The following is a 14,583-nucleotide window of genomic DNA, read 5'->3' on the forward strand; positions in this document are numbered from 1 at the left end:
GTAGTTCTGCCAAATTGCCAAGTAATAGGATTTGATGCGAGGAACTATTGAAGAATGATTCGGAGTTAGCCAATTTTTCTACGTGTCATGTCTTTCAATTATTAGTTAGGGTGTAGTAAGTGGCAAAATGGCTCACGTAAATAACTGAGTGTAATTACTGCTTTAGTGGTTAAAGTTGTGCTTATTTATAAGCCTATAAATAGGCTACATATCTCTCATTTTATTAAGCTGATCAGAATCATATTTATTTTTTTTTATTTCCTCATTTATGCATGTGTTTTGGTTTTTATATTTTTGTTCTCCAACAAGAGCCATAGTTGCATATGGTCAAACGGGCAGTGGTAAGACTTTTACCATGAAAGGAATTATCCCTAGGGCCGTAGAAGATCTTTTTCATGACATTCAGCAGATGAATGTCATGTTTGAGTTTCAAATACAAGTTTCCTGCATGCAAATTTACAACGAACACATTATTGATCTTCTTGATGAGGATAATAATCAAAATCTTGAAACTGCTGACAACTTCTTGGTAATTTTTGGATACAAAACTTATTTTTTCATTTTTTATTATTTGCTCTCCAGCGTGGACCACATGTCAGAGGTCCCAAAGAAGAAATTGTAAATAGTATCAATCGAGTTCTTGGTTTTTTAAAAAAAGTTTTGATTTCAGCTTTGAATATATTTGGTCTTTTTACATTCTGTATCAATCACCACATTTATTTATTATCATTTTGGCGGCTAGTAGGCTGAATGAATACAATTTATTTACATTTTGTATCAATTACCATATTTATTTCTTATCACGGGCATTCGGTTGACCTGGCACACACTCTTTTTGTAATGGTATGTAGTGTTAATGAGTTGCTTCTACTGTTTGTTCTTAATACGTTCTGTATATCACATTGGTGTTAATTATTTGTCATGAACCAGACAATTGAAAGCAATCCAAAGTGTACCTACTCCAGTAGTGGTCAACTTCAGATGATGTTGGTCGACCCTCTGTTTTGGTTTGTAATCCTACATCACAATTGTTGTGCATATGCCATTTTTTCTCCATTTGACACAATATAATTGTTCTCCATAATAGTCAATATATTCTCTTTTAGGCCCTTCGTTGCTGACAACCACCACATATGTACACAAATTTGTGTTAACATTATTTTTTAAAAAAGTGACAAATCTATTCTTCAAAATTATCTGAGAATTCTTATCTAAGTTTCATTATTTTGATTATCATTTTATGATTCATATCGAATTTGTATCTTATCTTCGCCACTTTTGTATAATTTCTTCGTTGTAGAACTTGGTTGACTTAGCTGGATCAGAAAGAGTAGCTGAAACTCAGGCTGAAGAAGAAGGAGAACACACTGACAAGAGCCTAATGGTTCTCAGTTTGATGACAAGTCACATCTGACTACTGTTCAATGAGATAAGCGGAAAGCATGCTAAGTGTTAAAATAGAACCGGTGAGAGTGTCAGAATGAGGTGAATGAGCATTAATGATCTTATGTAGGCAGGTATATTATGATTTGATGGATAAGTCGATGAACAGTCAAGTGCGAGCATTGAAGACTTTGTAGAACAAATCAAGATAACTAAACCATAGAATTTAGTAATTAATTAAAGCATTTATTAAATCCTTCGATACATTAAAATTAGTAATCTGATTAGTAGTTGAGCATTTTTGTTTGGTGCAATAATTGTCCCTGCTTGGTAGAGCGATCGAACCATGGTGATTGAGTTGCTGTGTGATTTAAAAATTTTGAGTTGCACCATTACCACTAGCTATAGATTTTGGTAAAGCAGCAAGCGCTTGGTCCTACAATTTTTTTTTTAAAAAAAATTAGCGATATAGTATGTTAAACAATAGAAGTGTAGTTTTTAAATAATGACTTAAAAATAAATGAATCATGCATAATATGAATTTGGTATTATCATATAATTGATAATGAGTTTTTCTAGATAAATATAGTTAATATTTTAGGTTAATTGAAATCTTTATTTTATTAGCTAGGCTTGAACTTATTGATATTACCCGAAAATATTAAATAAGAGTAAAGTAATGAGTATTCCTTCCCATTCTTTACGATGGAAACAACATAGGAGGAGGAAAAGTTAGGCATATTCGTCATTTCACCCGATCACTGCATTTTTGAGGTATATTCATATTTCGATTTCTATTATGCTGTTATTTTGAAACGTGATTCTTGGCACATATATATTTTCAAAGATTAGGATTTTTTGTTTGCCAGATTAGTAAAATTATGTTAAAGAAAGTTATCATGATGATAAACTAATAAAAGAAAAATAACTTCCAGATTTTTATTTGTAGAAGTTTAGACTACATGAGTATTCAAGTGAAATATTCAAATTCCTTCCAGGGACGTACTCGGCCACCATGGTAGCAGTAGCCAAATTGCTTGAAACAAAGGAATTAATTTCATTCTCCATATTGCTGGGAAAGATTTAAGAGCAGTTATGAATAGCTAATTGGTAAATTCGTGTATTATGGTTATTCTTGAAATTTATTAAACTAAAATTTTTTCTAAAGTTACATAATTTTGTAGTCTAAGATAAAATATTAAACTATAGAATAATCTTTGGAATTTTTTTTATTTTTCTGGTGCAAATGACGACAAAATGTTCTCAACTATCCAGTTACTAATTGGAAACAATGTCGGATGGAAGCTCGATGATCATTTGTCTGGGGCAGCAATCAACCATGGCGGCGAACGTGAATACTCTGACAATTCAGCTTCCACAAGTTGTTCAAATTCTTTTGTGGCGAATAGTTTCAACCTTTCATTTGTAATCACGGGATTCGATCGCACAGCTTCCACAGTTGATCAAAATCGCAACAACACAAAATTATATGACCTTATATATAGTTTTTCCAATTTTACAAAATTTAAGCCTAACTACATATCTGGTTACAGTTATGGCTCCAATTTTTATTTTAAGATTCAGAACTGAACAACAATTTTTCGATTCCAATTCTAGATTGAAATCAAAACCGAAAAATGATTTTTGCTATTGATAGACTGTTGTCGTTTCGATGTATTATTCTAATAAAATCGTTTTGGGATTTAGGAGAAGGCACCTACTTTGTATAATTTATGAGTGCAACTTTTTTGATTCAAAATGGGCTAGAGAGTATAAAAGTCCAAAAACCTTGAATATAAAATTTGGTCATAAACATGGGCTTGGATATAATAACAGTAACCTATTATATTTGAGCCCCTTATATTCCCAAGCACAAGGCAGATCTAAGCCCTAACTTCTAGAAGTCGCCGCTTTTGTCTTCCCATCTTGATTAGATTTTTTGCTCATTTTTTTCTTTGAGAGTTAGAGTTCTGGAGTTTCTTATTTTCACTTCTTTTTCATGAATTGCTACGTTAATGAAAGATTTCGAAGCTTAAAAACGCTTAGTTTTCGACTTTTTCAAGACCCAGTTACTTTTTTTTTCAACGAGTTATTTCTCTGGAGCATTTTTCCTTTCTCCTTTTATTATATTTCTTTGTTTTATTTATTTTGTTTACAATTAATTCGTTTTGCTATGTAAAATAATTTTATTTTTTGGCTTTAAGTTAAGCCTAATTATATTTATGTAAAATTTTGTTCATTTATATTTTTTATTTTAGTAGTTTCGAGCATCTAGTCAGATTATCGAGTCCTTCTAGGCATTTTTGTAAAATGATTTACTACATATATAAAATGGCACGCGCGTTCCACATTATTCAAAACGGAAATACCTGCTACTCACCTTGCATGTTAGAAAATGGAGAAAATTTGTGTCGCCGTGAGAGTGAGGCCTCCATCATGCGAGAAATCCGAGGACGAAATACATTGGAAATTTGAAAATAATAGCGTTTCACTGCATGATGGAGTTCATAATTCTCCAATTCCTGGAATGTCATTTGCTTTTGGTGAGCGATTTGTCTGTGTTGAAGTTTTTTGAGTTGGATATGGTTGTTTAGTTTTTTTGTCCTTTTTGTAGTTCATGTATTCGACAATGATATCAACAATGCTACGTTTTATGATCTTCTGGTTAAGAACATTATCCAAGCTGACGCCGAAGGATTCGATGGTAAACAGTCTTTACTTTTTTGGTTTTCCAATTTTTCAACCAAATTGCTTTAAGTAATAGGATTTGATTAGTTTGTAAACACGTTTCAGTTTTACTTGTTTTGGTTTTCCAATAGTTGAGCCAAATTTCTGAAGTAATAGGATTTGATTCAATACTAAACATACTTCAGTCTTTTTTTTTTTTTTTTGGTTTTCCTATAGTTCAGCCAAATTGCTTAAGTAATAGGATTGAATTCAATGGTAACATGCTTCATTCTTTTTTTTTTTTTGATTTTCCAGTAGTTCTGCCAAATTGCCAAGTAATAGGATTTGATGCGAGGAACTATTGAAGAATGATTCGAAGTTAGCCAATTTTTCTACGTGTCATGTCTTTCAATTATTAATTAGGGTGTAGTAAGTGGCAAAATGGCTCACGTAAATAACTGAGTGTAATTACTGCTTTAGTGGTTAAAGTTGTGCTTATTTATAAGCCTATAAATAGGCTACATATCTCTCATTTTATTAAGCTGATCAGAATCATATTTACTTTTGTTTTCTTTCCTCAGTTATGCATGTGTTTAGGTTTTTATATATTTGTTCTCCAATAGGAGCCATAGTTGCATATGGGCAAACATACAGTAGTAAGACTTTTACCATGAAAGGAATTAATCCTAGGGCCGTAGAACATCTTTTTCATGACATTCACAAGATGAATGTCATGTTTCAGTTTCAAATCCGAGTTTCCTGCATGCAAATTTACAATGAACACATTATCGATCTTCTTGCTGAGAATAATAATCAAAATCTTAAAACTGCTGACAACTTCTTGGTAATTTTTGGATACAAAACCGAATGTTGTTATCCAGATCATTTTCATCCATAGAGTCATTTTTTCATTTTTTATTATTTTCTCTCCGGCGTGGACCACATGTCCGAGGTCTCAAAGAAAAAATTGTAAATAGTGTCAATCAAGTTCTTGGTTTTTTTTTTCAAAAAGTTTTGACTTCAGCTCTGAATATATTTGGTCTTTTTACATTCTGTATCAATCACCATGTTTATTTATTATCATTTTGGCGGCTATTAGGCTGAATGAATTCAGTTTTTTTTACCATATTTATTTATTATCACTTTGGCAGCTATTGAGCGTTCGGTTGACCTGGCATTCAAATAAATCTTCTTTTGGTCATTCTTCCGTAGGACTCAATCTAAACATACTTTTGTGTATGGCATTCTATCTGTGTATACTTTCACTATATATAACAGTTATAAAACTATTGAATACTATACATTTTGTTACACTCAATAATCCACCTAGTATCAAACAATGCTTTGATTCAAGCATAGATCACAGCATCATGAAAATGCAATTGATAATATATTCATTCCAACTAGCAAATCTAGAAAGAAAATTCAACTCAGCTGCAATCTAAGAAGTTTCATTGAAAATTTATAAAATATATCAGCTCTAATAAATAAAAATTTCTTTGAAGTGAAATTCAAACAATTTGAATGACAGAAGAATAAATGGAAGGGAGAATTTGTTTCAGAAAAAAATATGTTGATGAGTTGTCCAGAGAGAATAACTTTATCTAGACAGTAGCATCAAATGCTATCACAAAAAGTACATATCAAGTTATCCAGTAAAAATCTTGCTCAAGGTTATTCCATATCACAGATACACTGAGTGTTACCTTGAAGAGACAGGTTGGGTAGTATTATATGATGCAGTCAAGGAAATAATCACTAAAATAGATATGGATACAAGTGAACCCAGCCGTTTTTGAATATGCCGTGTCCCAAAACTCTTCAATTAAACAAAAGAGCTTTACCGCCGTTGCTACATCATGAAGTACCTATAAGTGCAAGGCTGATCTTTTATCCCTGGAAAAACCTTTAGGGTGATGAAGAATAAGCTGAAGGATAGAATTGCTGATGTCAAACAATATGTACACAATTCTCCAGAAAATTCACTGCTTAGAATGTAGAAGTGCTAGTAACTGCCATAGAGGTGTTAGAATTTTCTCAAAAATCATGTTTTCACGTATATATAAACATGATATAATATGCGGAAGCGGATCGAGAATTACCTCCGACCATTGAAATTTTTTTATTTCTTTGCTTTTCCTCTCGGTTGAAGCCTTCTAAGCACTCCACCCTCTCGATAGATGGTGTATTTCTTATGAGGTGTGTGTGCTTAGGGACCTCAATCGTCTCTATTTACAGGCATCTCATACCATCAACGAGAAAAATCGGGAGTCTGAATGTCAAAAGAAGAAACGTGTACGCATCTCAATTTTCTAAAGTTGAGGTTGCGTACGCAAGTTTCGTCAAAATATGTAGGCAATGGCCGTCGTCAATTCCTACACGATATTTCTTTTAACATGTGTCATATTTCTTACATTCTCCCACTTGACACATATCTCAAAAAGTAGATGTCCCCAGCAAGATTATTTCACCATCACTTTTCTCAGAGTCAAACACCCTTTTCCTTGCACCCAATTGTAGGCTTAGGGATGCAACTAATCCATATCCAAGCAAACCAAATAATAATAAAGGAACACCTAATAATGGAAAGGTAAGGCAATGAGATATACTTTTTGAAAATTAGCTTCGGATGAAAGCAGTATTTGTCTTAAAGACATCTAACAGGAAACAACTTTTTTCCCTTCAAAAATAACATGAAAATTATTGAGCTGACAGATGAAAACGATCCCAGAACATGAATGGGACAAACTATAAACATACTCAAAATGGAAACTGGAGATCTACTTAACAGTGAGTTGTAATTCACGGTGTCTATAACACTTGAACTCAACCTCAAGCTATAAATATAAGCGCAGAAGCAGGTATTAATCCTTTGTCATGTTAGAGTTCTGAATCTCTTGCTTTTACTCTTTTTTTTCTCTCCTAGAATCTTGTAAATCGCATATTCTTCTAATCTTTCTTTATAACGATTTTAATCGACTGAAATTGCGACTGCAGAATGGAGGGAGGGGGCTAGATATTTGGAGCTTTATTTAATTATGAGAAATTATATTAAAAATATTTGCAATTATTTTATTATAACGTGTAATTGGTTTGTGTAATTTATAATTATTATTTGAATTACGTGTCAACAAGTACTAGTAAACCCATCTCCAAACATAAAAAATAAATAAGAGAAAATAAAAAATTACATTTTCTGACACTGAAAACACATCTCATTTATTTGGGTCAACAAAGAGAAAAGGACATATTAATGTCATACAAAGGCAGGAGTACGTATATTTAACCAACTCTAATTTCTTCGAAATCCCAACAAAATTTATAATAGACACGAGATATTTGCAGACTGCAATTATTTTAACATGGATTGACATCATGATGTATACAATATTTAGAGGGAAAAACGATATCATATAAGTATATATATGTGTACAAAAGGCATCATCAAAAACAGCTGCTCAGGGGTTTGTGACTTGTGACGTTTCAGGGATTCAAAACAAGCAGTTCTGGAAGTATACCATATATGTATGGAGACTACAAAAAGCATCATCCACCGGCTGTTCAGGTTTGTGACTTTTGATGTTTCAGGGCTTCAAAACGAGCAGCAAGGGTGTCGTAATCAGGCAGTTTTGGATGAACTCGAGCAGCAACAGGAGCTTGACGGTTAGGTGGTGGTTGTTTATATTCTCTAGTAGGCACGTCCATCTCCTCTGAGTCGTCTTCATAATCAGATTCATCAAATTTGATATCAGAACGTGCAGTAGATCGAACACTGTAGCTGTGCCTTCTGTAGATTTTCCTTGTGTCGACATCTCTTGCTGCATTTTCCATATTGATATCTTCATCATCAGAGTCTGCTTCATCAAACTTGATATCAGAACGTGGTGCTGTCTGACAGTTATAGCTTTGTCTTCTGAGGATCTTTCTAGCATCGTCACCAGTTCGCTCGTCTTGTACACTGACAGAACGAGAATACTCAGAATCACTTGCCTTCTTGTTCCTTCTCTGATCATCAAACCGATCAGACAAACCCTGCGAAGCAGGCAAACCATTTGGCAGAAAGTTCCCAGTGGAATTATAAGATTTAGTGTTAAAATTAGCCTCATTCGCATTCTTATGAGTTCCAGTCATCTGTGCTCCTCTGTAGGCTAGGTCGGCAGCCGATGCCAAGTCTTGAAAACATTTGACATTGATTGGTTCACTGAAGAAGAATATAGATTTTTATGGTGAAATTCTATAAAACACTTTCAAGATAACATAGGTTGCAGTAAAATTTATTTCTTGGTTGAAAAACCAAATTTAAGTAATTACCAGCTAGCTGTATGATTTGTTACGGGAGCTTGCTTCGAAACTGATTTTACAGGTAAACTGGTAGCACTCGCAAAATTAACAGGTCCTTCCTAATAAAAAGCAAGTAGTAAAAACTCGGTCAAGTTATTATACAATTATCATCAAAGATATAATAGGTCTCACATAGACTGTAAGTGAGCGTTTGTAAAGAGAGTGAGAGATATACGATACGCTCTTCCGGAGGCTTCAATAACTCCGTCTCGGATTCCGTTGTGTCCCACTCAACCTGGTATTCCTTGGCAATTTCCTTCAAAACTTTCAATTTTATTTCACCAGCTGGGGTCTTAACAGAAAGCTTTTCAATAAGCTGCAGGCGAAAGCAACAATACTAAGCAAGCCTTCTCATTTGCAAAGCTCCAGCAAAATTGTTCCTTGATACGTACGAGTAAGTTATATCTGCTTCACGGAAGCTAAAATTTAACAGATAGGAAATTATACCATGCGATTCACACCGGCGTTGGGTCTTAAATCGGTAGCCGCAGATACAAAATCCTTCCCATATTTCTTCTGAAAAACATCACGGATGGACAACAGTTCTGGAATCTCTGAGCACCGAGGGGCCGCAAATATTAAACTTGATATCCCTTCCTTGAGATCAGCTGGGCATTCCCTGTAAAAGATACTTAAACAGCCGGATTATATTTTAATTTATTATACACAAAACATCAGTTATAAGGATATCAAACTTAAGCTTTGATGAGACACCTTTGTTTTGCAATAATAGAAAGTCTAGCCACCACAAGCTCACAGAAAAGCTCAATCAACTCATTTGCAGCCATAATATTTTGTTCCCTTATCACGTGTTCAACCTATCAAGCACCACAGAAACACAACATGAAATCATCAACAAGAGATGACAGACCATATGGTAAAACCAAAAAGAAAAAAAAAAGATTTCAAAATGTCTTCAAACATAATAATGTAAAAATTGACTAAACCGATGTGTGATAGAATTAATTCAAGAAACAGATGTCAGATATTCATCATATTTTAGTCAATTAAAGATTAAATGAATTACAAAATGTGTCATAGCATAGTAAAAGTTAACAGTATGGAACAAACAATGGTGGACAGAAAAATTGTCACACAACAGCATTTCCTTACTAGAATAAGAGGCATCTCAGTTTCAGAATAAGCAATCCCTACATAATAAAATCATGAAATGCAACCAACCCTGTCAAGCTGGAACGTAAGAATTCAAATTCGGCACAAAATAATATTAAAGCAAAGCGAGAACAAAGTTATCTTTAATGAACAAAAACACTTTGATCTGGAAATTTCATCCACTTCATGATAAAACTGCTCTTAAGATACACTTCCGATGGAAAAAAATTTTGGTGACCACGGCTTAATCAATAGTAAGTCAGATAAAAGTTTGTTCATTATAGTTGTGGACTCACAATTAGCATGTGTGCGGATATCGATACACACTCCAAACAAAATTATAAAAGAAACTGTAATTTAATTAACTAAAATAGAAAAATTACATAAAGATAATGATCAATCCTCAGAAAGAGTGTGGCCCCTTAGAGCAGAAAATATTCCTCACAGAATGATTTTCTCTCTCCCTAGCAACTGCAATCAACATCACTTCAAAAACAAAAACTCCTCTTCCAAAATAAATAATCCCCCTCTTTTATTATGTTATTTCTAACAACACTGCTGTCCTATTTGGACACCGTCCACTACCCCTAAACCCAAACCCGTAATAGATATCCTACGTGTTCTAGAAAATTAGTAATCCAAGGAATAGCTGAGCACAGTAAAGTGTATGATTTAGACAAAATAATAGTTTCTCCAATCACTATAGATGATGGATCATGACACTTTAGAAACTTTGAGTAGTTACTAACTTCATCCGATAAGAGCATACGAGAAGAAATAATTGAATTGAATGAAATTAGTGAATGAAGGTTTATATCAATAAGTAATGAAGCGGTGTTGCTAGGCATTAACCACAATTCATGTAAGTTAAACCCAAAATTGAATAAAGCCATCAATAATACAAAGGGTTCCGTTGCTCAATGGGAGTACTTAGGGTAAACCCACAGGAAAAATTAGTTTGACACTTTGATCCTAAAACACACAAAAAGTTATGTTCTCATGACTAACTGATACTTAAATTATTAAAGATCACAAAAATACTGAAAATGATCTACGTGAACAGGCTTGTTAAATTCAAAGGATGAAACATGGAGGTTAGTTATTGCATTTAATGTCCATCTTAATTCTGAAAATATTTTAATGAGCTAATTTTAAGTTGCCATAAAAATTTAGTGAATTCAATTTCTAGAAAACCTTGAATGTAGAAATCATGATATGATACTAACTAACAAGCTCATTAGGCTAACTGTGAAAATGATTTCAAAATATTTTTTCGGCTTCATGTCTGAAAATTATGGGTTGTGTCTTGGCACAATCGACAATGGTATACGTATATATACACACACATATCAAGACACCATCAATAATTATAAAATTGATCCGCAATGGCAAGATACACCATGTACAAACAAAAAAGACAAAAAAGACATAAAAATCAACAATTTTTTTAAAAAATCTGCAAATTTTTCAGGACCTTCCCTTTTCTCACTGCCAGCCTTGCTTAACAAAACATACCAAAACTATAAACTTTATCTTGCTATCGATTTTCTCAGGTTTCGTGCCCTCTACATTTACTATTATTAGAAGAATCAAAATATTAATCAGGTCCCATTTATCTAAGACAGATCCATTCGGTTTGCAGACCAGATAGTTGACAAATCAAACATTGTGTAATCGGATATCCCCAAGTTCCAAGGAACACAAACAATTACATAGGAAAGGAGGATATGAATTTCCCATTGCTTGCCTTCACTTAATCAAGCTCCTAAAATAGCAACTGACAAAGAATTCTATTAAATTCAAATGCAGAAGTCACAGTTCCAATTCTTATGCTTCTATTCACAGTTCTTTGGCAATAAGCCCTAACTAGCCCATAAAATTCAGTCTCTCAATAAATTTGGAAAAATGAAGAAACCATGACAAAAATCCGGAAAAAAATATGAAGAAAAGGCAGATAAATGATATTTTACTCGAATACGGGCAGTGGCATCTTGACGAGACTCGAGGAGCATAGCAATGTCACGCCGCATCTGCCTTATTACCACGTCCCTCTTGTTTCTTAGCAGCTTTATCCTCGCCACCGCCATCTTCGCCGTTGTTTTGCTACGATTTTAGGTTTTACCAGTATAATTAATTGAAATAAACAAAAGCTTACGAAGTAAAAAAGAGGAAAATTTCGTACCATTTGGATGAGTTGAAAGCAGAGCGAATCAACAAGAGAGCCATCCTCTTCGCCTTCTTCCAGCCGCCTCCGCCGCCGCCGCTGCCTCCCACCACCATTTTCTTGTTGAAGAGAGGAGAACAAGTGTATGCAGCGTGAGAGAGAGAGAGGGGGGGGTTTTATTTTTGGCGGATTTCAACGGTCGAATATAAGGTGGTAACGTGGCCTGGAGACAGGAAGGATTGGGGAAAGAGCCGTTGTATAATTATTGCCATTTGTTCTCTCTTTTTTGCTACAAACTGACAAATATTTGTCCCAAATCATCTACGGAAAATTTGTGTTCAGTTTCCACCGTCATTTTTTTTGTGTTCAGTCCCTAGGTACTTTTTTAGTACTATATTTCCACATGAAATGTACCACATTTGCACATAAAGTGTACCACATTTTGTATGACATAGTACCACAATTTTGTGAGTAGGGAGTGAAGCCAAAGAAATTTTTTAATTGGGGATTTTTCAATAACTTCCCCCATCTATAATCGATTTTATGTTTTTTATTTTCGTTTCTTCTAAAAAAATGTTTTTTTATGTAAGATTCCCTTATATTGAATAACGATTAGGATTGAGATATTTTATTTTTTAATCATAATAATAGAGATTTTATATTTGATTCACTCTATATTCGGAGGAGGATGACTATATTATCAAAATATAATATAAATTATTATATGTGACGATAGTTTTTTTGGTTATGGGGAGTAATATGGAAAATTATATCTATTTATTTTATATAAAAAAAATTTATTAGAGTGTCTCAGTAATCAATTTTATAAATTGTATATTTAATTCGATTTGTAAAAACATATTAATTTTTATGTCAAAAATATATTTTTTAATCGTAAGTATATGATTGAGGAAACTAGTCTTAAAGACAAAAACATACTATTTATTTTATAATATTGAAAATCATATATATATATATATATATATATATATATATATATATATATATATATATATATTTTTAGGATAAAAAAGTATTCCATTAGATTGACAGGATGTCCATATGTACAAATCTTGTCATCGTGTGAAATCTTTAGTTTATGTTATATTATATTTAGAAAATCTCACATCCTTATTGATGTTGCTGAAATCGGTGATGCTAATTGGGAGGTCGGATTTCACTGGTAGAGCTCGGTTCAAACCTTCGAAGGGTGGTTGGGAGGTCGGATCTTCACCTTGGGAGCTCGGATCAAATACCTTGAAATCAAGAAACACAAACAAGAGTGTTAGAAGGGGGCCGGAAGGTTGTTCCGGCGTAGCCCTTCCGACGCTCAAGTCAGAGAACAAAAAACTGAGAGAGAGTAATGTGTGTGCAGAGAGAATGTGAATATATGAATTGAATAAAACAATGAACGGAACCTGGTATTTATAGGAGAACAATAGAGTCCTAGTTCGGCAGATTAAGATCTTCAGAATCTTCGAAAGATTTGATTAGATCTTGTCCAGATTTGATTTAGATATCGTGCCAGATTTAATTAGATCTTTAATGGGCTTTATCTTTCTGGGCTTTGATCTATGTGGGCTACGCGCTTAATATCTGAGTAAGAGCTCTCGTAGGTATGAGCCCGCCTGAACCCAGGACCTTATGGGAGCTCGGCTCGAGAGCTCGGCAGAAGATCTCCAATCGCCCCGATATTACCTTCTTGGAGGTCGGCTCGCCTTGGGAGGTCGGCCAGGGAGCTCGGCGTGGGAGACCTTGGGAGGTCGGCATGGGAGCTCGGCGTGGGAGGTCGGCTGACCTCCCCGATCGACGGAACTACTGTTATGGGAGGTCGGCTGGGATGACCTCCCAGATGACCTTCCGCGCTTCCCTGAATGCCGAGTTCTCAATTAGATGGGCTACCGAGAGTGGGCCGAGCCCATCCTCAATCCGAGGGTATCACCCATCGTATGAAAAGATATTTATCTATATCTATATTTATATTATATTATTATAATTATTATAAATACAAAAAATGGATTAATATACAAAAAATGGATTAATACAATGTTTTTCCATCATAAATAGACAAAATTAACTCTCCATATGTATAAAATAAAAATATATATAAAATATAAGACATCATATAGATATTTTAGTACATTTATTTATAAGCTATGGAATTATCTCATCTCAAAACCTACACTTAAATGTCATCCGATTTGATTGTAGTAAATCTTTCTATATGAGTCCGAGGTCCACTAGCCCATATGAGAGGGTCAATCGATAGACATGCACGAGTAGGCAGATATCTGAAGGAGATTGCAGCAAACTCTGACCTCCATAACATATTCCACAATATTTTAGGAAGAGGACATTTTATCATTAATGTTAGTTAATTTTCATTCCAAAAAAACAAGAGAATAAACGTGCAATTACGTTATATCCACAAAAAAATTTTCCACACCTATATTTTAGTAATTTACTTTAAATATTTATTTATTGCTTTCTGCCTAAATTGATTATTTAATTAACTGTTTTTAATTAAAATAAATAAATTATCTCGTTTTGACCTATGAGAAATATAGAGATGTAATTGAACCAAACGGTTTGTGAGCTATTCGAAGCTCGGCTCGATAAAAAGCTCGTTTGAGTTTGTTTGTTAATCATATCAAACCAAGCCCAAGCTCGATTTTGAGCTCGAAAATTTAATCAAATCAAGCTCAAGCCTAAGGATATTCAGCTCGTGAGCTCGCAAACATGTTTGATAATAGGCTCGCGAGCTCGAGCTCGGCTCGTTTAGGTGGCTCGCAAACATGATTTTGGAATGTTCAATAATATATTTATTTATGTTGTTTTTTGCTCTTATTTGTGTCGTTTTGGTTATTTATGAATGAATTTACATTTTTATGTCTGATTTAAAATTAGTTTCTAGA

General features: G+C 33.8%; 2 protein-coding genes across 3 annotated transcripts; one reads left to right on the plus strand and one right to left on the minus strand.

Moving 5' to 3' along the window:
* The first annotated feature begins 3,294 nt into the window (after nt 1-3,294).
* On the plus strand, nt 3,295-4,948 carry LOC140832736 (kinesin-like protein KIN-7N). The gene is made up of 3 exons (XM_073197300.1): nt 3,295-3,926; nt 3,998-4,087; nt 4,674-4,948. The coding sequence occupies exons 1-3, from the start codon at nt 3,779-3,781 to the stop codon at nt 4,946-4,948; spliced, it is 513 nt and encodes a 170-aa protein (XP_073053401.1). The 5' UTR covers nt 3,295-3,778.
* Nucleotides 4,949-7,350: 2,402 nt separating this feature from the next.
* On the minus strand, nt 7,351-11,884 carry LOC140813183 (uncharacterized). Of its 2 annotated transcripts, XM_073171758.1 has the most exons (8): nt 11,687-11,884; nt 11,475-11,607; nt 9,106-9,209; nt 8,839-9,010; nt 8,567-8,707; nt 8,362-8,450; nt 8,161-8,251; nt 7,351-8,082 (listed from the first exon to the last, which is right to left on the minus strand). In XM_073171758.1, exons 1-8 carry the CDS (start codon nt 11,782-11,784, stop codon nt 7,612-7,614), a joined length of 1,299 nt encoding a protein of 432 aa, XP_073027859.1. In that variant the 5' UTR covers nt 11,785-11,884; the 3' UTR covers nt 7,351-7,611. The 2 variants fall into 2 exon arrangements, with proteins under 2 accessions (XP_073027859.1, XP_073027788.1); XM_073171687.1 differs by having other exon boundaries at nt 7,351-8,251; nt 11,687-11,883.
* Between the last annotated feature and the right edge of the window lie 2,699 nt (nt 11,885-14,583).

The sequence above is a fragment of the Primulina eburnea genome, chromosome 1, assembly GCF_022965805.1.
Source record: "Primulina eburnea isolate SZY01 chromosome 1, ASM2296580v1, whole genome shotgun sequence".
Taxonomy (NCBI): Eukaryota; Viridiplantae; Streptophyta; class Magnoliopsida; order Lamiales; family Gesneriaceae; genus Primulina; species Primulina eburnea.